Source organism: Ovis canadensis, chromosome 5 (genome assembly GCF_042477335.2).
Source record: "Ovis canadensis isolate MfBH-ARS-UI-01 breed Bighorn chromosome 5, ARS-UI_OviCan_v2, whole genome shotgun sequence".
NCBI lineage: Eukaryota > Metazoa > Chordata > Mammalia > Artiodactyla > Bovidae > Ovis > Ovis canadensis.
The window spans coordinates 32,134,100-32,156,666 of NC_091249.1; the positions used below are offsets into that span (position 1 = coordinate 32,134,100).

Genomic DNA, 22,567 nt, shown 5'->3' on the forward strand with positions numbered 1-22,567 from the left:
GTACTCAGCCCCGTCTCCAGCTCAGACCTCCCCTGAGCTCCAGGCTCCAGAAGCCCCGAAGTCTCCAGGTGCTGGGGGTTCATGGTGGGGGGCGTCTCACACTCAGCATAGCCACGCTGTGTCTGACCAGCCTCCTTAACCTGTTCCCCCCACGTCTCTTCTTTGTGGATGGAAGCTCTGTCCTGGGAGTTGCTCAGCTAGAAGATGGCAGGCACCCTCGACTGACCTGTCAGTTAAGGTTTCAGCTTCTGCTTTCAAAAAACTGTCCAGAGCCCACCCACTTCTGCTCCCACTTGGACCTGCAGCCTGGTTCCTAGACTCCCAGGCTCACTGCCACAGTCTGTCCTCCCTGAAGCATCCACAAGAGGGCAGGCCCTGCCCCTCCTCCGCCCTTGGCCCTCCGGGGTCTCACCTCCCTGAGGGTAAACCTCCAAGCCCTACCTGCACGACCTGTGCACCTGTGCGTTCCCTCCGTGCCCTCCGCTCCTCCCTGTCTCCCGCTCGCCCACTTGACTCCAGCCATACAGACTTCCTTGCAGTTCCTCTAACACGCTAGGCACAGTCCTGCCCCAGGGCCTTTGCACATGCTCTGCTCACTGCCCAGGGTCCTTCCTTCACACTCTGAAATAGCTCCTTCTCTCACCTTCTCCATATCTTTGCTCAAATGTCACTCTCTCAGTAGAGGCTTCTATGAGGTCCCCCCATTTAAAATTCATTTTCAGTGGCACCCACCAACCCCCCTGACTCTGCCTTCTTTTTCCATAACTCTTAGCACTTTGGGACAAATAGAAGTTACCTAGTAGTCACACACATTGTTATTGGTCTTCTTTTGAAGGACACAACGTTTGTCTGACTTCACTGTACCTGGCACACAGTAGGCTGTCAACAAGTGAACAAACAAACCTGGTTGTATCCTGTTTCACTTTATTGCCATCCACAAATATTGCATTTTTTTAAAAAACAAATTGAAGGTCTGGGGCAACTTCGCAACAAGCAAGTCGATCAGCACCATTTTCCCAACAGCCTCTGCTCCCTTTGTGTCTCGGTGTCACGTTTTGGTAATCCACACAAAATTTCAGACTTTTTCATCATGATTGTATTTGTCACGATGAGCTGCGATCAGTCTCTTTGACTACTGTAATTTAGAGGATGCCATAGAAGACTGTGAACTTAATAAATATGTATGTGTTAAAAAAATTTTTTTTGATGTGGATCATTTTTAAAATCTTTATTGAATTTATTACAATATCACTTCTGTCTTATGTTTTATTTTTTAGACTGCCTGACCAGGGATCAGACCTACAGTCCCTGCCCTGGAAGGCAAAGTCTTCATCACTGGACTGCCAGGGAAGTCCCCACTGTGCGGGTGTGGGGATGTTCTGATTGCCCCACCCGCTAGCTGATTCCCCCTCTCTCCCCCTCTCCTTGGGCCCCCTTATCCCCTGAGACACAAAAATATTGAAATTAGGTCAGTTAACAACCCCTCAGTGGCCTCTACATGTTCTAGGGAAAGGAAGAATTACACATCTCTGTAAATCAGAAGCTAGAGATGAAGCTCCATAAGGAAGGCATGTCAAAAGCAGAGAGCGGCCGACCGCTGGGCCTCTTGCTACAAATAATTAGCCAAGTTGTGAGTGCAAAGAAAGGAAAAGGCTTTGAAGGAAATCAAGTGCTACCCCAGTGAATGCACGAATGATAACAGAAAGAAATAGCCTCACTGCTGACAGCGAGAAAGTTTTTGTGGTCGGGGTAGGAGATCAAAGCAGCCACGGCGTTCATTCCTGTAAGCCAAAGCCTCATCCAGACCCCGGCCCTAGCCCTCTTCAGTTCTGTGACGGCGGAGGGAGGTGAGGAGACTAAGGAGAAAAGTGTAAGGGCCGCAGAAGGGGGTTCATGAGGTTGAAGGAAAGAGGCCACCTTCATAACAGAACAGCGCAAGGGGAAGGAGTGAGTGCCAGCATGGTAGCTGCCACAAGTCCTCCGGAAAATCTGGCTCAGATCGTTCAGGAAGGCCGCTACACTAACCCAGAGAACTGCTGCAGACTTTTGTTTTTATTTATGTTTACTTTTGGCTTGCTGGGTCTTCATTGTGGTGAGCAGGGATTACTCTTCGTAGCAGCGCGCAGGCGTCTCATGGCAGTGCCTTCCCTTGTTGCAGAGAACAGGCTCTAGGGGCACTCGGGCTTCAGCGATTGCAGCCGGTGGGTTCAGTAGTTGCAGATCCCGGCCACAAGCTCGATAGTTGTGAAGCACGGGCTTAGTCGCTTCTGAGGCATCTGTGGGATCTTCCCGGACCAGGGATGGAACTTGTGTCTCCACTGGCAGGCAGACTCTTCACCACTGGACCACCAGGGAAGTCCTGCACATTTAATGGAATACAGTCTTAGTGTAAATACAACTTACATACGCTGGGAACTGGAGAAGGGAATGGCAACCCACCCCAGTATTCTTGCCTGGGAAATCCCGTGGACAGAGCAGCCTGGTCCACGGGGTTGCAGAGTCGGACACGACTGAATGACTGAGCACACACACGCGCGTGCACTGGGAAACCTCAGCATTTGTGTGACTTGGTTTATTATGATATTCACTTTATTGCCATGGTCTGGACCCAAACTTACAGTGCCTCTGAGGTCTGCCTGAATTTGAATTACTGCTTAAGTCTGTGTTTATCTTTAAAACAATCTCTTTTTCTGGTTTACAGCAAGGTGATTCAGTTATACATGTGTATATATTTTCATGTTATTTTCTGTTCTGAATACTGAATACAGTTCCCTGTGCTACGCAGTAGATCTTTCTCTACTTTATATATAGTAGTTTGCACCTGCTAATCCCAAAACTCCTGATCCATTCCTCCCCACCCCCTTTCCCCTTTGGTAATCATAAATTTGTTTTCTGTGTCTGTGTGTCTGTCGCTGTTTTGTAGATAAGTTCACTTATATTTTAGAATCCATATAGAAATGATATGACATTTACCTCTGATTTATTTCACTTATTAGGATCCTCCTCTCTAGGGCCATCCAGGTTGTTGCAAATGGCATTATTTCGTTCTTTTTTATGGCTGAGTAGTCTCCCATTGTATACGTGTACTGCTTCTTCTTTGTCCATTTATCTGTTGACGGCTACTCAGATTGCTATTGTAAATAGTGCTGCTATGAACATACGGGTGCATGTATCTTTTCGAATTAGAGCTTTCTTCATATATATGCCCACCCATGGAGTTGTAGGTTGTTCTATTTTTTTTTTTTTTGAGGAACCTCCATACTGTTCTCCATAGTGGCTGCACCAATTGCACATCCGCGCCAAAGGTATAAGAGGGTTCTCTTTTCTCCACGTCCTCTCCAGCATTTGGAGAGCATTTTTGATGATGGCCATTCTGACCAGTGTGAGGTGGTACCCTATTTTAGTTTTTGATCTTCATTTCCTTATGATCAGTGATATTGACCATCTTCTTATGTGCCTATTGTCCATCTGTATGTCTTCCTGGGAGAAATGTCTGTCTAGGTCTTCTGCCCATGTTTAGATTGGGTTGTTTTTGTTATTGAGTTGTATAACTGTTTGTATGTTTTGGAAATGAAGCCCTTGTCAGTCGCATCATCTGCAGATATTTCCTGGTAGGCTCAGGCTGTCTTCTTCTCCTTTTGTTTGTGGTTTCCCTTGCTGTGCAAAACAGACTCTTTATACTGCATCCCCTTCTTTCCCGCTAGTGAGTGTTCCAGTCATTCATTCACTGAACAGTGTCTGTTGGCGCTTAGGTATGTCAGGGGCTGTTTCAGACACACTGTGGATTAAAGCAGACCCTGTTTCTGTGCACACATCTGTGGGGGAGATAGATATTAGACCAAGTGGTTACAACCAAAAGGGTCCCTGGGTGTGATGGGACATGGTGGAGGGGGAAACAGGGATGAGTAGCTGTGGGAGGCTTCCTGGAGGGGCTCATTCCAGGGAGAAAGGGTGTTCTAGGTAAGGGGCACAGCCCAGCATAAGGCCTTGTGGTGGGAAGGAGCATGGCGCTTGGGAAGGGTAGGGCAGAGCCAGTGTGGTCCAACCAGGTACATAACTGTGTCCAGCAGTGGGGGGGCAGGGGGGAGAACAGGATGGTTCCTTTATTTGTGGGGATCCAGAGTCACTGACTCAATGGACATGAGTTTGAGCAAACTCCAGGAGGTAGGGAAGGACAGGGAACCCTGGCACGCTGCAGTCCATGGGGTCGCAAAGAGTCGGACAGGACTTAGTGACTAACAAGATGCTGCGATGAGCATTCACTGACACTAGGGGGCACCCTTGAACAACAGCTCCTGCCTCTCCTCCTTCCTGGAGGCTTGGAAAGGGCTTCTTCCTAAGAGAAACCAGGCAGGGAGGGAGTCAGAACCGCCAGAGAGTGCCAGCTTCCAGGCCGTGCCAAAGGCCACTCTCCCTGTTAACAACCTCTGTAAATAAGATCAGCAGCTGTATAAATATGCCCATTCACTGGATATTTGGAAATCGTTCAGTGTAATGCTATTGGGTACCAGAGGCCAGAGAGGGCAGAGGCCAGAGAGGGCAGACACCTGCCTTAGGTCACACAGCAAGACCTACTCTGCCTTCTCTACACAGTGTCTCCTCCCAACCCCAAATGCCCCTGGGTGGGGATCTTTTATTTTTAACCTGGTCAGTGGACACATCGCCTTTTTATAGCCCTGGAAGGCGCCCAGGGTTTCCAATTTCCAAAGGAAGTTTAAAAAAAAAAATGGTCCTCTTCCTGTGAAAAGGAACGGCCTGATCTCTCAGAGGGCCCTGGTCCCATCTCTTATTTTTCCCCGAGGCTCCCTGGGGTTCCCCCAGACCCCTCAGCGGGTGCTGTACACATTCGCATCCCTGGAGGTTCTTAGAGGCCCCTTCTCTCAATCTGGGCCATCATGCCTTCTCAAAGCCTCCTGGGGATTCACAGACTTTGCTTACCTGTCTACCGTCCCCAGCATTGCTACTAGCCATCTGCCCTCTTACTTAATTTCTATTCCTTGAGTCGTTTAATATTTTTCTTTAAACAGATTTAAAAAGCAACTTTTTTTTTCTTCCTGGAATTAGATAGGGGTGATGGTGGCATCCTTAAGATTACACTAAAGCCACTAACTGTACATTTAAAGTGATAAAACTTGGGACTTCCCTGTTGGTCCAGTGGTTAAGCCTCCACATTTCCAATGCAGGGGAGGCCGGATTGATCCTTGGTGGGGGAACTAAGATCCCACATGCCTCGTGATGCAGCCAAAAATAAATTTTAAAAAATATATAAAAGCAAAAAAAAAAAAACCACCCCAAACCCTTAAAAGAGTCATCTTAAGATTTTTAAAATAAATAAATAAAATGGTAAGGTTTTATCTCAGAAAAAGATTGTAAAAAAATATGAACTCGTCTTTATTTTGAACTTTTCAGTATTAACATCTATGAATTCACATATTGGAAATAGAGGGCCTAGCCATACTTTGTTCCCCAAAACACATTCAAATAAATGCATAACTACTTAACTTTTTTTACAGGTCATCTGTGTATTGTTATGTATAAAGGAGTGTGCGGGCAGTAGGCACCTATGACAGCTTCGCTGAGCACTTCACTGTGTGCCAGGGTTTCTTGGACAAACTCATTTAATTCTTCATGCCCACTCCAGTATTGTTGCCTGGGCAGAAGAGCCTGGTGGGCTACAATCCCCGGTGTTGCAAAGAGTTGGACACAACTGGGTGACTGAAGCCACTGCTCTGCAATGCTGGTAGGCAGCTGCTACCACCAACCCCATTTCACAGATGAGGAAACTGAGGCTCAGGGAAAGGAAGTACCATTCCCAAGGTAATATGGCCTGTGTCCTAAAGCACCACACCACACTGCCCAGTGAACATGTTCATTCTGAGTGAGGAAACTGGACTAAATCGGAGGATTGATTGCAAGGTGGTAACCCCAGGGCAGAATCTAGAACCCCACCCTACCAGCCCATCTGTTTCATTCAATATTTTTTTATGTGGGCCAATTTTAAAGTCTTTATTTGTTACAATATTGCTTCTGCTTTATGTTTTGTGTTTTTGACCTCAAGGCATACGAGATCTTAGCTCTCTGACCAGGGATTGAACCCACATCCCCTGCATTAGAAGCACGGTCTTAACCACTGGACCACCAGAGAAGCTTCTGTGTTTCATTCCATTTTATTAAACTTTCTAAAGAACCAGCTTTGCTTTCATTGGTTTTTACTCTATCATTTGCCCATTTCTATTTTGTTGATTTCCACTCTGTATTTTTTGGATTTAGTTCGCACTGAATTTTCTGGCTTTGTAAGGTGAGATTTTAGATCAGGCATTGGCATGCTTTTGTCTATAAAGGGCTAAACATTCTATTAATTATTAATGTATTAATATTAAGTAAATATTTTACGCTTTGGGGGCCAGATGGGTCTCTGGCATAACTTCTCAGTTCTGCCACTGCAGCGTGAGCGTGGCCACAGGGAAGGTGTGAGCACAGGAATGCGGCTGTGCCAGTAACACTTGATTTGTGAAAATGAGGCTGGATTGGGCCGGGGGGCCATAGTGTGCAGATTCTGCTTTTCTGGTCTTCTAGCGCAAGCACTTAAGGCTACACACTGCCCTCTAAGCACTGCTCGAGCTGCACTGCACACATGAGCATGCCTTGTGCTGCATGAGGGGTCTAGCAGGTTCTAGTCCATGGCGTCGCAAGAGTCAGACACGACTGAGCAACTCAGCAACAACAACAAAACGCTCAAAGAATTCTCTAGTTTCCTTGGTGATTTTTTCTTTGACTGGAGCTGCCAACCCACCAGCTCACTCACATGCCTTCCCCAGGGGTAGAAGCCTTTTAGTCAACACATAGTGACTGAACTCCCACTACCTGCCAGGCATTTTCCTAGGTACTGACTAAACAGTGGTTTACGAGGCCGCTCCAGGGGAGCTCCCATCAGGCCCTGGAGTCACCCTGAGTCAGCAACCCTGCTCCATTTGTCCCTGCCCCATTAAACGGGCCCACCATCCATCCACTTATTGATTCTGGCCAAGAAACTCAGGAGTCACCTCAGACTCTTCTTCCCCAAACCAATTCATCGAGTCCTGCCAGCCCTCCTCCAAAGATCTGAAGTATGTTCATCTCTCTGCATCCCACCGCCTCCCTCCAACCTGTTCTTCCAGCTGCAGCCAGTGATCTCAAGGCTTAAACCAGGCCATGTCTCTCCTTGGTGTGAAATTCTGCTTCGGTTCCCCACAGCCCTGAGGGTAAGTATTACTCTGTTCTTTAGGGCCTTAAAGCCCTACACCATCTGCCTGTGTCCACCAGCTCCTCCTGCACTCCCCCTTTTTTTTCGGCCACACGGCACAGCTTGTGGGATCTTAGTTCCCCAGTAATGGTTTAGACCCGCATCCCTTGCAATAGAAGCTCAGAGTATTAAACAGTGGACCACCAACGAAGTCCAGTCTCTTCACTCACTCTGATTCAGCCGCACAGAGCTCCTTGTTCTTTTTTTGAATGAACCATGTGAGCTCATTTATTCATTCAACAAATGCTTAATGAACTACTGAGTTAGGCCTTCTTCTAGGTGCTATGGATGCAGCATGGGATGAACTTGAGTAGCTGCCATTCTAAGGAAGGGATGTGATGAATAAACAAGGAAACAAAGAAAAAGGTGACAGGGTTAACGTTTTAAGGATTATGAGGCAAGTACACAGGAGGATGGGGTAGAGGTTGTCTGGGGCCACATTATTGATGATGATCTGGGAGGGTTTCATGGAGGAGGTGACATTCGATCAAGAACATTGCTTGACAGGCTTTTAATAGAAGACATCAGGACTCAAGTCAGGGGGAGATGGCTGCACTGGAGGATCTCAAATGTCCTGTCCACTGTGGAGGGTCACTGTCTCTTTTGCAACCTACTACAAACACAGATGCTCAGGCCAGAGGAGGGAACACTCCCTCCCCCAGATCCCCCCCTGCCCCCAGGACGGGCTGGGTCTTTGCTTAACACTTGTTGTGGCAACCACTGGGTGGGTCCCCCCCAACCCCCCTTTACCCAGTCCTAACTGAACCTCCCGAAGGACTCCACACCCCGTAACCGTTCTGTAGGGACACGGGGTCAGCACCCTGCGGTGCCAGCCGAGTGCCACCATCCTGGGGGCTGGCCTGTCATCTCCTTTTGGGCCTGTGATGTGAACCCCTGAGCTGTGCTATCTTTAACCTCGGGCTGGGACGCTCTGCTCCCTGTAAACACTGCTCAGATGACAGTCCTGGAATCCCGTGGGAGCAGCAGGTTCCATGTGTGGCAGAGCCATCAGGGGCTGCTCCCCAGTTGTTAGAGGGGGACTGGAATCTCCAGAGGCGACAGGCATTGGTTCTTTCACTCACCACAGGCGTCACTCAGTGGGGACCAGCACAGACACTCCCAGGGTTCCGTAAGAGCTGAGGCAGGCATTAACTGAAGAGATGAGTCAGTGAGCAGAACTTCAGACTGACTCCAGCTGTGTGGAGGCCAGAAGTGGGGCAGGGGTGACACTGAGAGGGGCAGAGGCTCCCCCTGGTGGGGTGGGCTGCACACTTTCAACGCCCTCAACCTTGGGTCTCAGCCTTGGCCCCTGGTGAGCTCAGGCAAACCCTCCTCCCTCTGAGCCTTGGTCTGCTGCGCGTACCAGCGAGGCGGGTCACCGGCCTGGCTGTGTGACCTGGGGCAGACCACTTGGCCTCTCTGAGCTTGTCTCATCGCTGATAATTTGCACGTAATAATTGACCTGGGCTTCCCAGGTGGCTCAGTGGTAAAGAATCCACCTGCCAATGCAGGGAATGCAGATTTGATTGCTGGATCTGGAAGATCCCCTGGAGAAGGAAATGGCAACCCACTCATATGTTCTTGAGGAGCCTGGTGGGCTACAGTCCAGGGGATCAGAAGAGTCGGACACGACCTGGTGGCTAAACAATAACCGACTGTCAGCACGACCCGTGCCGGGGCTGCTGCGGCTCGTCCAGTCCCAGTGAACGCCGCGACGCTGGCTGTCACGTGGCCTTCTGCTGGCCACCATGTCAGGACCCGGGAGGAACCGCGTCTTTCCTAATTCTGAGCTGCTGGGTCCACCCACGCTGCAAATCTGCCTGAGCTTTACGATGGCTTTCTCTGGAGAGTCTCGGGCTTAAGTCACAATTCTCAGGCGTGAGCTTTTAAAGCAAGCAAGCATTTGGCCCGCAGGGGTTCCCCTCTTTGGTGAGTCCTGTCACACCACAGAACGGGGCCTGCCATCCAGCCGGGGTTCAGTAACTGCTGCCAGGGCAGGTGTCTCCTGAGAGGTTGCTGAGCACCCAGACTCGACACCCACTCCTCCGGGGTGACCGCCATGTACTCACACAGCCGCTGAGTGGGTGTGGGCTGCTAAGGGTCGTTGGGTCCCCGCGAAACCAGGAGCTAGAGAACCCTCCAGCCCATTTCACCACTGGACGTGAGACGGCCCCGAGGCACAGTCTCCCTGTTGTCTCAGGTGAGGATGTGGGGAGATGCCTGCCTCAGGTATGGCTGGGTCAATCCTCTCCTCTACGGGGGCTTGAACCCGGCCTGGTGCAGGGCAGGCCCTGGGGAAACAGTCAACGTCGGACTCCCAGGACGCTGCTGTGGGTGAGGAGTTGACCGACCATGCCAGTGCAGAGAAATTCAGAATTTAACAACATGGCAGGACAAAAGGAAAGGGTGGGACTTTCCTCTGGGAAACCCAAGTTCATGCACAGACCTCTTGGGCCAGTGGGTTCATAGGCTCCATCAGGGTCTCAGGGGAGCAGGGCTGAGTTGGGGGTCTTCCTGTTCCCTTAGACCTTCCAGAAGGTCAAATCATGCCATGCTCTCCTCTGAGGCAACCCTCCTGCACAGCAGAGCTGACGACTAAGCCAGTGGTTTTATGTTTTTTCTTCAGGAATACATTTTCCTGACTGACTCTGACACTAAGCCCCAGGACATAAACTGGGATGGGAGCCGTGCAGAACCCTCCTCCCACCCCCCCAGCACTCCCTTCAGCGTCCCCCCACCCCGCCCCGCTGCAGTCGTCCCCTGAACACAAGGGTGAGCAACAGCACCGCACTTGCAGTTGACACTCCTCCTCTCTTTATTCCGGGCTTCAGGGGGGACAGTGAGGGCGGTTCCCGCCTCGATGGAAGGCAAAACCTGGTCTTGGAAATAAAGAACGTCCTAACTAACACTGCAAATCCAAAGAGACCTGGTTCCCTCGGTGGGGGCGGGGCACCCGGGGTCCCACTGTGCCTGCGGAAGGCTTCTATCCCTGTAGCTGCCCCTCGACAAGGCTGCGGGAGGGGCACCGGCTCCAGTCCCCTTCCGCTCTCCCGACAGGCCGGGAACACTCTCCTGTTGGCGGCCAGGGCCATGGAGTATAGGCCCTGAGAATCCCACTGGGGAGGATTCTCTGGCAGGAGAACTAACAATTCCCCTTTCCCAGGAGCCTCCAGTGACGGGAGGCTGAGATTTCCTTCCACCTTAACTGGCAACCCGTCTCGACACCCACTGTCTACCTAGCTGACACAATGGGTCAACAGTGTACCTGGCGTTGCCTCAGGGTCACCTGCATCCAGGTCTCCAAGCAGCTAAAAACTGGACACAGCCACTCAGGATGCCAGCCACGCACCTGTGCCCTCGGGCGTGACTTGTGACGTGGAAGCAGCCTGCGGTTTTTAACTCATAAATTGTGAAAACCAAAGCCCAAACTGACCATGCTAGGTTTTGCTGGGTGAGAAGCAGCCTGGCCCCTAAGAAAGGCTGAGTGAACTATCAGAAAGAAACATACTGTCACCTTCACTCTGGGGACGGATACGTGGGGCTGGCACCTCCCTTCCTTAACACAATAAAGCTCACCTCTGCCGGCTGGGCCACCTCGGGCACGACAAAACCCTTGCTGCATGAAATTAACTTAGCGAGTCTGACAAACCAAAAATTTTAGAAAAAGAAAAAAAAATGATATGGCAGCAAAACTTCAGGACTCCTGCATCACACCTGTAACCTGCCCGCTGAGTAAATAAACAGAACACCAAACCACGAAAGCTACGCAAAGGGCAGGCTGCCCCTCCCTGGGTGGAGACCCTTACCCACTGCAGGGTGGAGGGAGCAGGTGCGAAAGTGCTAGAAAAGGCAGGTCTCCCACCTTCCCCTCGGGGCCGCCGTCCTAACCCTGCACTGGGGGGGTCTAGGTCTATCCGGAGGCCGGACCAACTCTCAGCTTCTTCCTGCGTTTCTACGTGGGGGAGGACGGCAATGGCTTCAACTCATCCGCCTCTGAGTCAGAAGGCAAGACCCTCCTTAACCCAGGCAAACGGGGCGTGTGAGCGTCTTCTCCCGGCCAAGGATGGGTGCACAGGCTCCTGCAATAAAGTCCATTCTCCGAGCGGGTCACCCAGAAGGCTTCTAGCACCGACAGCTCGCTCACTCCTATCCCCACTCCCTGCGGAGGGGAGGGGGCCATGGAGGCGGGAGAGCCCCTCCCCTTTGTCGCTCTCCCAGGTTTCTAGCCACCGGAAGTGCTCCCAGAGAGAGGGCGGGACCGGTGCGGGCCCCGCCCTCCTGGGGTTCGCCTCTCCCACTGTGGTCAGTGCGGTCAGTGCAGCTCGATGAAGGCCTCCAGCTCCTCAGGGATGAAGCCCTTGTAGGGGATCTTGTTCTTATCCAGGGCGCGGGCCGCAAGGCACTGCAGGGTCACGTAGTTGAAGGGCTGGATGGTGCTCTTGGCCAGAAGCTTTTCGTCCAGCAGCTCGTAGGCCGTCTTCTTGAAGGCGTTGGTGGCGTCCATGTGGGCCCCCGCCTCAATCAGGGCGTTCATGATGCCCGGGCAGTTGTTCTGCGCTGCGATGTGCAGTGGGGTGTTGTTGTCGAAGTCCCGGCTGTCTGGGTCGGCCCCGCAGTCTAGCAACACCTTGACCACCTGCAGGGAGGGGAACCTGCCCACCGGGTAGCGGCCCACGTTGGTGGTCTCTGCGTCCACAGCCATGTGCAGAGGGGTGAAGCCGTTCTTGCCGCGGGGGGCGCACTTGAGCAGCCGGTAGACGGTCTGGTGTTTCAGGTGCTCCTGGTCGGGCGTGCACTCCACCTTCTCCAGCAGGTAGAGCAGGTGGAGGATGATGGCCAGGGCCTTGGTAAACTGTGCCGAGTCCCCGGGCTCCTTGGGCAGCTGCAGGGCCCGCTCCACTTCCCGCACCCCTTTGCACAGCACCCCCATGAGGTCTGCGAAGCCGATGGGCGTGCCTAGGCTGCCCTTGGCCGAGCGGTCCTGGAGCACATAGGAGAAGAGTTCGGCGAAGGACAGGAAACTGCTGGCCGTCATGGGACTCAGAGGCTCCAGGTTGTTTTGCTGCATGTCCAGGGCATACTTCCACAGGCGGATGCAGCGCTCGAAGTTGCCCGAGTCGGCATACACCGCGCCCCGGTAGCGGATGTAGTAGGACGTGTCCGGGTGGGAAGGACCTAGGATGCGCTCTCGGATCAGCAGGGCCTGCATGCGCATCTCATCCGGGTCGGTAATGAGCGCCTCCAGTTCCTCGGTGGTGTTCACCTCCCTCGAGTAGTCATAGGCCAGGACCAGCTGCGGGGGCTCCGGTTTAGGTAGATACTCGCCCCCCTGGTGCCGCAGCTCCATCGCCCGTCTCCAGTGTTTCAGGGCCCCGAGCAGATCCCGCTTCTTATCCACGTAGGTGGCTCCCAGCAGCTCCAAGGCTTCCACGGCGGCTTCCCTGCTGGTGGGGCAGCAGCTCTCGTAAGATTCACCGGTCGGGGGCTCCTCGGGGGACGAGTGGGCGCCCTGGGGCTGCGCCCTGGCCAGCCCGGGCTGCGTCTGCTCGTCCCCAGCAGGCTGCTCCTGGATGAGGTACTCCACGATGTTGGTGTGGCCCGTCACGCTGGCCGCCAGCAACGGTGTCATGCCGTAGCCATCACGCTCCATGCGGGCGTTGCAGCCGAGCAGCAGCTGCAGAATCTCCAGGCTGCCAGACTCGGCGCAGTCGTGCAGAGCTGTGTTGCCCTTGGCGCTGCGCCGGTTCACCTGGGCGCCCTGCTCCAGCAGGTAGCGGGCGATCTCGCGGTGGCCCTTGTAACAGGAGATCATGAGGCACGTGTGCCCGTGCCGGTTGGCCACCTCCAGGTCCGCCTGGTGCTCGCCCACCAAATAGCGCACCACCTCCAGGTGCCCGTCGAAGCAGGCGGCGCGCAGGGGCGTCGAGTTGGTACGCGTGGTGCGGTTCACCGAGGCCCCGCGGCGCAGCAGGCTCCGCACCACGTCCAAGTGGCCGGCGGCCGAGGCGGCCCACAGCGGCGGCGCGCCCTCGATGATCTCGCCATCAAAGTGCACCGAGCCGCCCGCCTCCACACTCGCGCCGCACCGGTCCACCAGGTACTCGACTACGTCCAGGTGGCCGTAACGGGCGGCGATGAGCAGCGGCGTACCCCCGCTGGCCACCTCGCCCGTCAGCTCTTCCAGCTCCTCCCGGCTCCGGCCGCTGAGCAGCTTCTGAAGGAGCTGCAGCTTGCCGTCGCGGGCGGCATTGTACACGGCGGTGTGGAGGTCCATGATCTGGGCCTCCGCCAGGCCATGGGCCGGCCGCCGGGGGACGAGGGGACCGAGGGACGGCGGACTAGCGCCCCGGGGGGCAGGCGGCAACCTTCACCGTCTCCCCCACCGCCATCTTAGGTGTTTCTGAGGCGGAACAAAATGGCTGCCGCGGCCTGTTTCCGTTGAAGTATGGAAATATGCAGGGAAATGTAGTTCTCTGAGCGGGCACACCCCGTGGGACAGAAGAAGAACTGTAACGTGGTAAAACTACAACTCCCAGAATGCTTCGGGCCAGCCGCGGCGAAGTGGGAGCACGATGCATGGAGGGAATAGCAGTTCCAATCCCAGCCAATTGTGACGGAAACTGGCTGCTTGAGGACTACGACTCCCGTCATCCAACGCTATCGCAATGACTTCTGGGACCCAGGGAAGTTTGGTTACGTACTTCCGGTGGCTGTCAGTGCCTGAGCTGACAGGAAACGCTGACTCCAGTCAGAAGACTACATTCCATAAAAGGCAGGGCGAGCGACTTGGAGCCAACCAGAAGCGAGAACGAAGGCGAAGCCAGGCGAGTGGTCTGATTTGGGCTTCGCGAGGCCAAACCTCTCACTGGCAGGGGGCGCTCAGGAGAGGCAGGAAAGTGAGTCGGAGTGCGTACATTTGGAGAGCAGAAAGTACAGGTGGCCCTAAGGGTCCGTGTCCTGCGCGCTTGTTCATTTCTCATTCATTTGTTCGTTCATTCACACACTTATATATTTATTTACTTACTCATTAATACCCTATTAAAAGTTTAGTTTTCCTTCATTCATTCCTCAGCACCCTCAATGTTGTTGTCCGGTCGCTCAATCGTGTCCAACTCTTTGCGACCCCATGGACTGCAGCACGCCAGCAGCTTCTCTGTCCCTCACTGTCTCCTGGAGTTTGCTCAAACTCGTGTACATTGACTCGGTGATAATTTGCAAGGCCCAGTGCAAATGGAAAATGTAGAGCCCCTTGTCCAAAAGTGATTAAAATTTTTCCAACAAAGACAGCAGGGCATTAAACAAACCGTCAGGCCCTTCTGAGTGAGGGGTCCCAGATGACTGCTCACGTGGACACCCCTGTGAAGACCGAACCCCACCCTCAAAAGACAGACCCTTACCTCCAGCACTGTCTGACTTCCATTTTGCGGCTGCCTGCCCCAGGGTTATTGAGGATAATGGGAAAAATGAGGAAGTTGCAATGTTCTGTTCAGTTCAGTTGAGTCGCTCAGTCTGTCCGACTCTTTGAGACCCCATGAATGGCAGCACGCCAGGCCTCCCTGTCCATCACCAACTCCCGGAGTTCACTCAAACTCACGTCCATTGAGTCAGTGATGCCATCCAGCTATCTCATCCTCTGTCGTCCCCTTCTCTTCCTGCCCCCAATCCCTCCCGGCATCAGAGTCTTTTCCAATGAGTCAACTCTTTGCATCAGGTCGCCAAAGTACTGGAGTTTCAGCTTTAGCATCAGTCCTTCCAATGAACACCCAGGACTGATCTCCTTTAGGATAGACTGGTTGGATCTCCTGGCAGTCCAAAGGACTCTCAAGAGTCTTCTCCAACACCGCTATGTTCAGGAATGTTCAAGGAATGCATGCTGTTCTCTACATCTCCCAACTTTTGTGTGTGCTGTTCTCTCTGCTTGGAATACTGTTCCATACCTTCTTCACTTGGCTACCCCGTAGGCCTTCTTCGGGACTCAGCTGAGACTTCAGGTCTTCCTGGATGATTCCTTGACCTAAGGCTTAGTGGGTGTCCTCCCTGGCACCATTGGCATTCTGATCCCTGAATCTTAGTGAAACACTATGTTTTGATCAATTCAGCGTGCTGTGATAAATACCACAGGCTGGGTAGCTATATTAGTTAGGAATCTCCAGAGAAACTGGAGAAGGAAATGGCAGCCCACTCCAGTATTCTTGCCTGGAGAATTCCATGGACAGAGGAGCCTGGTGGGCTGCAGTCTATCGGTTGTAGAGAGTTGGACACGACTAAGTGACTTCCACTTTTCCAGAGAAACGGAACCCAATAGGCTATATATATATTATATCCATATTTATATCTACACACAAACACATATACACACATTACATTACCAAACTCAGGATTTGGCTGCTGATCACTCAAAAGCCAATAATCTAGTGGCAAGTGTCAGTAGAAAGAAAAGATGGTGTATTTGGAAAAGCCAGCAGTTTGGGAAAAAGGTTAACTTATGTCTAGAGCCCAACTCTGCAGATTCTGCTCAGCCATGACTATTTTTAAAGGGAAAAAGAGAGGAGTCTCAGTTAATCATTATGGAAAAAGCTAAGATTCTTCATCCTTTTTCCACTGTGTGCAGACCACTGACTTCTCCTGATCTTCCTTTTTTTTAATTTAAAAAAAAAATGTAGTCCTTTTTTCCAAACCCTTTGGCCACACTGCCTGTGTCTGAGATCTTACTTTCCAGACCGGGGATTGAATCAGCACCTCCTGCTTTGGCAATGTGGAGTCTAACCACTGCACCACCAGGGAAGTCCCTCCTGATCTTTCTTTGGATGCTGTCTTGCCTGCATGGTCCGCCTGCAGATTTGCTATGGGGAAGCTGGGAGTAGAGAGCCAGTCATTCTTTAATCCTTCATTCTTAACACCTTTTAATCCAGGAAAGGAATCAACAGGTTAAGCAAGGGAATTGTATACATTCTGTAAAGCAAGTCAGGAATGCTACCCAGTGATCTAATTTTTATGATTAAGGTTTAAGGGGAACAGAAATAGATAAACAGGAAAGAGGCAAATGAGATGCTTATAGATCCCCACTTGTCAGACATCATTCCACTTCTGTGAGATCAGGGGCAGAGGTCCATCTCCTGTGACTTCTTCATGATGACATAGAGTGCTGTGTTTTCAGAGAGGAAGATGTTGACACAGGTCTGTAGCATATATTTGCCAACAGTTTTAGTTGCCTGCTTACATATGTGGGCAGAGCAAGCTATAATTATTCTAATCCCACAAAGATGTAGATTATTATGAGCAATAGTGTTAATCTCATTCTTTCATTGGACACTGAGACTGTGCCTCTAATATCCTACTCTGTGACTGCCTGAGCCTGCTCTTTTGTGACTCAGGGAGGCCCAGGAGACTTCAGCTCTTCTACAGACAAGAGGCAGGGGACATAAAGGGGCTTTGTATTTGGGGAGGGCCCTGCAGGGCCCCTGGGAACTTTCCTTCTCCAGTTTCTCTGGAGATTCCTGACTAATATAGCCCCTGAACTCATGTGGCTATGGAGTCTGAGAAGTTCTGTGATCTTCCATCTGTAAGCTGAAGAACTAGCAAAGCTGATGGTGTAACTCAGACTGAGTCTGAAGCCCTGAAACCCAGGAGCTCTGATGTCTGAGGGCAGGAAATATGGATGTCCCAGCTCAAGAAGGAAGAGAATTAACCCTTCCTCCACTTCCTTGTTCTATTCCTGCCCTCCTTGGATTGGGTGAATCAAGTGCTAACTAACCTCTTCCAGAAAAACCCTCACAAACACACCCAGAAATATTTTACCTGCTCCCGAGGCATCTCTTAGCCCAGTCAAGTTGACACGTATGGAGTTCCCTGGTGCTCCAGTGGTTAACTTCTACTGCAGTGGGGCATGGGCTTAGTCCCTGGCTGGGGACGTTCTGAATGCTGTGTAGTGCTGCCAAAAAAAAAAAACCCCACACACACAAACAATCGACACATAACAATTAACCATCACAGTGGCTTAAAGAACGACATGTATTTTCTTACAGTTTGGAGGCTAGAAGTTGAAGGTTAGGATGCCAGCCTGATTAGGTTTCTGGTAAAGACTCTCTTCCTGGCTTGTAGACACCTTCTCACAGTGTCCTCACGTAGAGGAGAGAGAAAGAAAGAGAGCTCCAGTCCCTTTATCCCTTTCTAAGTGCCCCGAGGACTTGCTGGTAATCCAGTGGCTAAGACTCTGCGCTCCCAATACAGGGGGCCCAGGTTTGATCCCTGCTCAGGGAACTACATCCCACATGCAGCAACAAAGATCCTGCATGCCCTAACTAAGACTCGGTACAGCCAAAAAAAAAAAAAAAAGAAAAAAGAGCTAACTGTTAAATTGTCAAGGTTTTTGACAACCAGAGATTAAACCCAGTATTGAACATTAAAACACAGAGATTTAACACTTAACAAATCATATAAAAATAAAAGTGACTTTAAAAAAGAAAAAAAAAAAGTGAAGGTGCAAGTTGCTCAATTGCATCCAACTCTGCAACCCCAGGCCAGAATCCTGGAGTGGGTGGCCTCTCCCTTCTCCAGGGGATCTTCCCAACCCAGGGATTGAACCCAGGTCTCCGGAGTTGCAGGCAGATTCTTTACCAGCTGAACCACAAGGGAAGCCCAGTAAAAAACAAAGGTGACACTCAAAAACTCATCACCTCCTGATTGTTCACTAAGGATTGCTGTTGTCCATCTTTCAAGGTGACTTATGCTCTGAATCTACATAGCAGAAATACCACACAGTGGTGTGGGCCTGCCCACCTCTTTCCAGTTTTCATCTCTATGACTCCACTGGGTAGCTCAAAACCATTGATAGGAGCATCTACATTCTCAGCAACCTTCCTCCCAGGGCCCCCAACCTGGCTCTGTTTTATTATTTTCTGGCCCCTATGTGGGATCTTAGTTCCCCGACCAGAAATGGAACCAGTGCCCACCTCCCCAACCCCCTGCCCGGCACTGAAAGCACAGAGTCTCAACCGCTGGACGGCCCGGGAAGTCCCACCTCACTCTATTTTGTTTCCCACAGCACGTTTCAGCTTGCTACCTAAGTTCCTATGTCATTTGCGTGTTTATGGCGTGTATCAGTCTGCCTGCTTACCGTGCCAGCCCAGACAAGCCAGGGAGGTTGGCTGTTTGGGTTCACTGCTGTGTCCCGGTTTCTGGCAGCACACAGTAGGCACTCAATAAATATGAGTAGCAGTAAATAAAGAGGCCACTCCAGGAAACCCATGTTAACCACACCTCCACCCTGCCTAGGGATTCTCAGGTGGCTCAGGGGTAAAGAATCTGACTGCCAATGCAGGAGACTCCCGTTCGATCCCTGGGTAGGGAAGATCCCCTGGAGAAGGAAATGGCAACTCCCAGTATTCTTGCTTGGGAAATGCAATGGACAAGAAGGACCTGGTCAGCTACATACAGTCCATGGGGTGGCAAAGGGCACAACATAAGGGCCAAACAACAACCACCCTTGCTAATGTTTCCTGCCTCTGGCAGGATCTGCCTCCTATTTCTGATACATTGGGGTTGGCCAAAAAGTTCGTTCCTGGTCATCCATAGCACGTGGCAGAGAACCCAACCGAGCTGTTTGTCCAACTCCACTATTTCTGCCGCCCAGCAGGCTTCCAGGGAGGGAGGTATGATGGGGGCCGCTATTTGGCAACGACGGTGGCCCACCCAGGTGGCGGCCCCTTCTCTCACCCCTATGCATCTGGGGAGCCTGTTCTCCCAGCGCCTGTCCCCGCGCCAGGCCTGGGCGGCTGCAAACGTCCGGGCCCCCATGCGCGGGCACATCCCGGGCGGCCCGCCAGGTGCGCACCGCGGGGCGCCCGCAGCTGCGCGCTTGCCCTCCCGCTCAGCCTAATCGCGGCAGCAGATGCGGGCCCACGGCCGGGCCAGCTGCGCGGAGAAGCAAGGAAGCCGTGGGGACCTCTGGGGCTGGCCAAACCCCAGCTGGGGGGCTTTCATCATAGGGCGCTTTAAAATCTTTCTAATGAGAGAATATTCCAAACGTTCAGGAACAGAGGGAAAATAATATGAGAGACCCCCAAGATAGCAATGCCAAAGATGAGGCGTCCTCATTCAATCCCATAAATATTTCATGAGGTTACCAGTCGGTTTGGCATTGTTTTAGGAGCTGAGACACAACTGGGAGAAAAATAGACAAACTCCCCTTCTCTCCGGAATCTGGTTCAAGGAGGGAGAGGCTGGTATGAAATTAAATAACTGTGTTCATTTATAGGCATGTGTTACGGGCTGTTTTGTGCCTCCGTCCATCCCCAAATTCATATGCTAGCCCCCAAAGGTGATAGTATTAGGAGGTGGGGTCTCTGGGAGGTAATGAGGTCGTGAGGGTGGAACCCTCCCTAATGGGATTTTGTTGTTTATTCGCTCAGTCATGTCTGATTCTTTGAGACCCCATAGACTGTAGCCCACCAGGCTCCTCTGTCCATGGGATTTCCCAGGCAAGAATACTGGAGTGGGTTCCCATCCCCTTCTCCAGGGGATCTTCCCGTCCCAGAGACTGAAGCCTCGACTCCTGCATTGGTAGGCGGTTTTATACCACTGAGTCACCAGGGAAGCGCCCTAGTGGGATTCTTTCCCTTATAAAGGGGCCATAGAGACTGCTCTTCCCCCTTTGCCCAATGAGGAGACAGCGAGAAGACCCAGGAAGGGAGCCCTCACTGGACTGTGCTGACACCCTGATTTTGGACTTCACAGTTTTCCCGTGAAAAATAGATTTCCATTGTTTATAATAGGGGTCTGTGGTATTTTATCAGCCCAAACTGACTAAGACAGAGTGGGCGCCTTAAGCAACAGGTTGTTTATTGTATCACCTTCCGGAGGCTGGAAGTCCAAGGTCAAGGTGTTGGAGGGCTGATTTTTCCTGAAGCCCCACTCCTTCCCCCTCCTCCTTCCTTGCTACTTCAGTAGGTGTTTGTGGCATTTCTGAAATGTGACCCCCACAGTCACTGACCCTTCTCCCATCGAGAGGTGAGGTCAGTGTCTGCTCCCCTTTAATGTAGGTGGACACATGCCTGCCTCGACCTCTAAAAGAAAGCAGAAGTGGCACTGGGATTTCTTCTTTTTTTCTCCTTGTCTTTCTTTCTTTCTTTTTTTTTTTTTCAGTTCTCTGTGCTATACAGTAGGTCTTTGTTGCTTATCTGTTTCATTTTTTAATTTTTTGGCATGACCACGTGGTGCACATGGCATCTTAGCTCCCCGACCAGGAATGGAACCCACATCCCCTGCATTGGAAACTTAGGACCTTAACCACTGGACCACCAGGGAAGTCCCTGTGCCGGGATTTCCGAGGCTAGGACACAAATGGTCACCAGCTCCCCCGGTTCTCTTGAGGTACCGAGTTTGAGAATTCAGCTGCCAGGAAAGAAGTCATCCCCCAAAGACCATTATGCTGAAGGCACATGTAGACCCTCTGGTCTGCTGTCTCCACTGATCCCTGCCTTCCAACCCTTTCCCTTTAGGATGTCCCCCATCTAGGAGGTCATCTAGGACCTTCCAGACCAGCCATCCACCTGACCCCACCCACAGGCCACAGAAGCTGAGTCTGCCCAGAGTCCTGACCTGAGATACATAAATATCCAAGAGATATACGCAAATGACTGTTCTAAGCCTGTACGTTTTGGAATAGTTTGATGCGCGGTAATAACTGGAAAAGCATTACATGTAGCTTGTGACTTTAATTTGCCTGTCTGTAATTACTGAGCGGATCACAGAGTTCCCTCCCGAGAGTTTGTTTACTGTCTGCTCCCTCTTGGGGGCACTGCCTGTTCATCGGTTAAGATACCACAATTTAGTTTCTAAGAGGCAGCCTCAACGTGCCTCTCATCCCCAAAGGGATAGATAGATTGATGTTGTCTCTCACAGCCTGAGGGCTTATGTCTTCCATTCATTCATTCAGCCGTGCTGATTTATATTCTAAGCACTTACTGAGCAGCGGGCCTGGTGCTGGAAGCCTGGAAGCTGCATTGAGAGAGACACACAGCGTTCTCAGGAGCCAGGAGTCTGGTGAAGGGAGAGAACTTGAGTCAGGGGCTGTGGTCCAGGATGCAAGAGCCCGGAGACCCGTAGATTAGAGCTGACTGGAGAGGGAATGAGGAAGTGGAGAGGGGCTTCATTCATGGACAGGGTTTTTCAGGTAGAGTGTTTGAATGAAGCAGTGTTCCAGATCACTCGAGTTGTCCATTTTGGCTTAACAAACTACCTCAAGCCTAGTGTCTGCTGGGGACTGAATGGGTCCTCTCCAGATTCTTACACTGAAGCCCTAACCCCTGAAATTGAAAGTGAAAATGTTAGTCACTCAGTTGTGTCTGACTCTTTGCGACCCCACGAACTATAGCCTGTCAAGCTCCTCTGTCCTTGAATACTAGACATGAATACTAGAGTACCTAGGCATCGAACCCAGGTCTTCTGCATTGCAGGCAGATTTCTTTACCATCTGAGTTACCAGGGAAACCCTAACCCCTAACGTGACTGTATTTGCAGACAGAGGAAGCATGCAGCCTCAGAAGTCACTTAGCATCACTTCCACCCCATTCTGTTTGCTGGAAGGAAATTGATAAAGCTTGCCCTCGTTGAGGGAGAGAGGGGCTTCACAGGTGGCTCAGTGGCAAAGAACCCACTCCCAGCAAGAATACTGGAGTGGGAGGGCATGGCAGCCCACTCCAGTATTCTTGCTGGGAGAATCCCCATGGACAGAGGAGCCCAGCGGGCTATAGTCCAAAGGGCCACAAAGAATCGGACACAGCTGAAGCGACTGAGCCCACAGGAACGCATTCATTCAGTGCCTCATAAAGTCGTTCCACACCCACAAGATAGAAGTTCAGGGACATTTGTTGCCAAGGGTGAGGGGACACTCTTCTCCTTAAAAGCCCCCGAATTAATCACACAATGGGGCCTTTTTGTAACACAGTGAGTGAGACTCAGAGTTAAACACATCTATCCAAAGCACATTTCAACAAAATCCTCATTTTCCTCTCAAGATAAGACATCTCTGAGTAATAAACCGACATCATCCGTACTACTTTCCTAGCTGCCTATGAGGACATGTCTATTTTTTCAAATGGCAGAAGTCTGAGCTGTAAAGACCATTCCCTAACACTAATTAAAGTGTATCAAATGCATTTAGTATGTTTACTGTGTTCTGCAGCTGTCATTTTTATCTCATTTCAAAATATTTTCACCAGCCTCAAAGACAGCCACATCCCATTAGCAGTCACTCTGCACCCTCTTTCCGCCAAACCACTCTGT

The 22,567-nt window shown here is 51.4% G+C and overlaps 1 protein-coding gene and 1 long non-coding RNA gene across 2 annotated transcripts; both read right to left on the reverse strand.

Annotated features, from left to right (window-relative positions):
- Positions 1-1,213: 1,213 nt before the first annotated feature.
- LOC138441053 (uncharacterized) lies at positions 1,214-6,097 on the reverse strand. Its single transcript, XR_011257228.1, has 2 exons — positions 2,974-6,097; positions 1,214-2,359 (listed from the first exon to the last, which is right to left on the reverse strand). It is a non-coding gene; the product is annotated as an uncharacterized lncRNA (long non-coding RNA).
- A 3,976-nt stretch (positions 6,098-10,073) lies between these two features.
- On the reverse strand, positions 10,074-13,922 carry FEM1A (fem-1 homolog A). The gene has a single exon (XM_069591431.1). It carries the CDS (start codon positions 13,554-13,556, stop codon positions 11,595-11,597), a length of 1,962 nt encoding a protein of 653 aa, XP_069447532.1. The 5' UTR covers positions 13,557-13,922; the 3' UTR covers positions 10,074-11,594.
- Between the last annotated feature and the right edge of the window lie 8,645 nt (positions 13,923-22,567).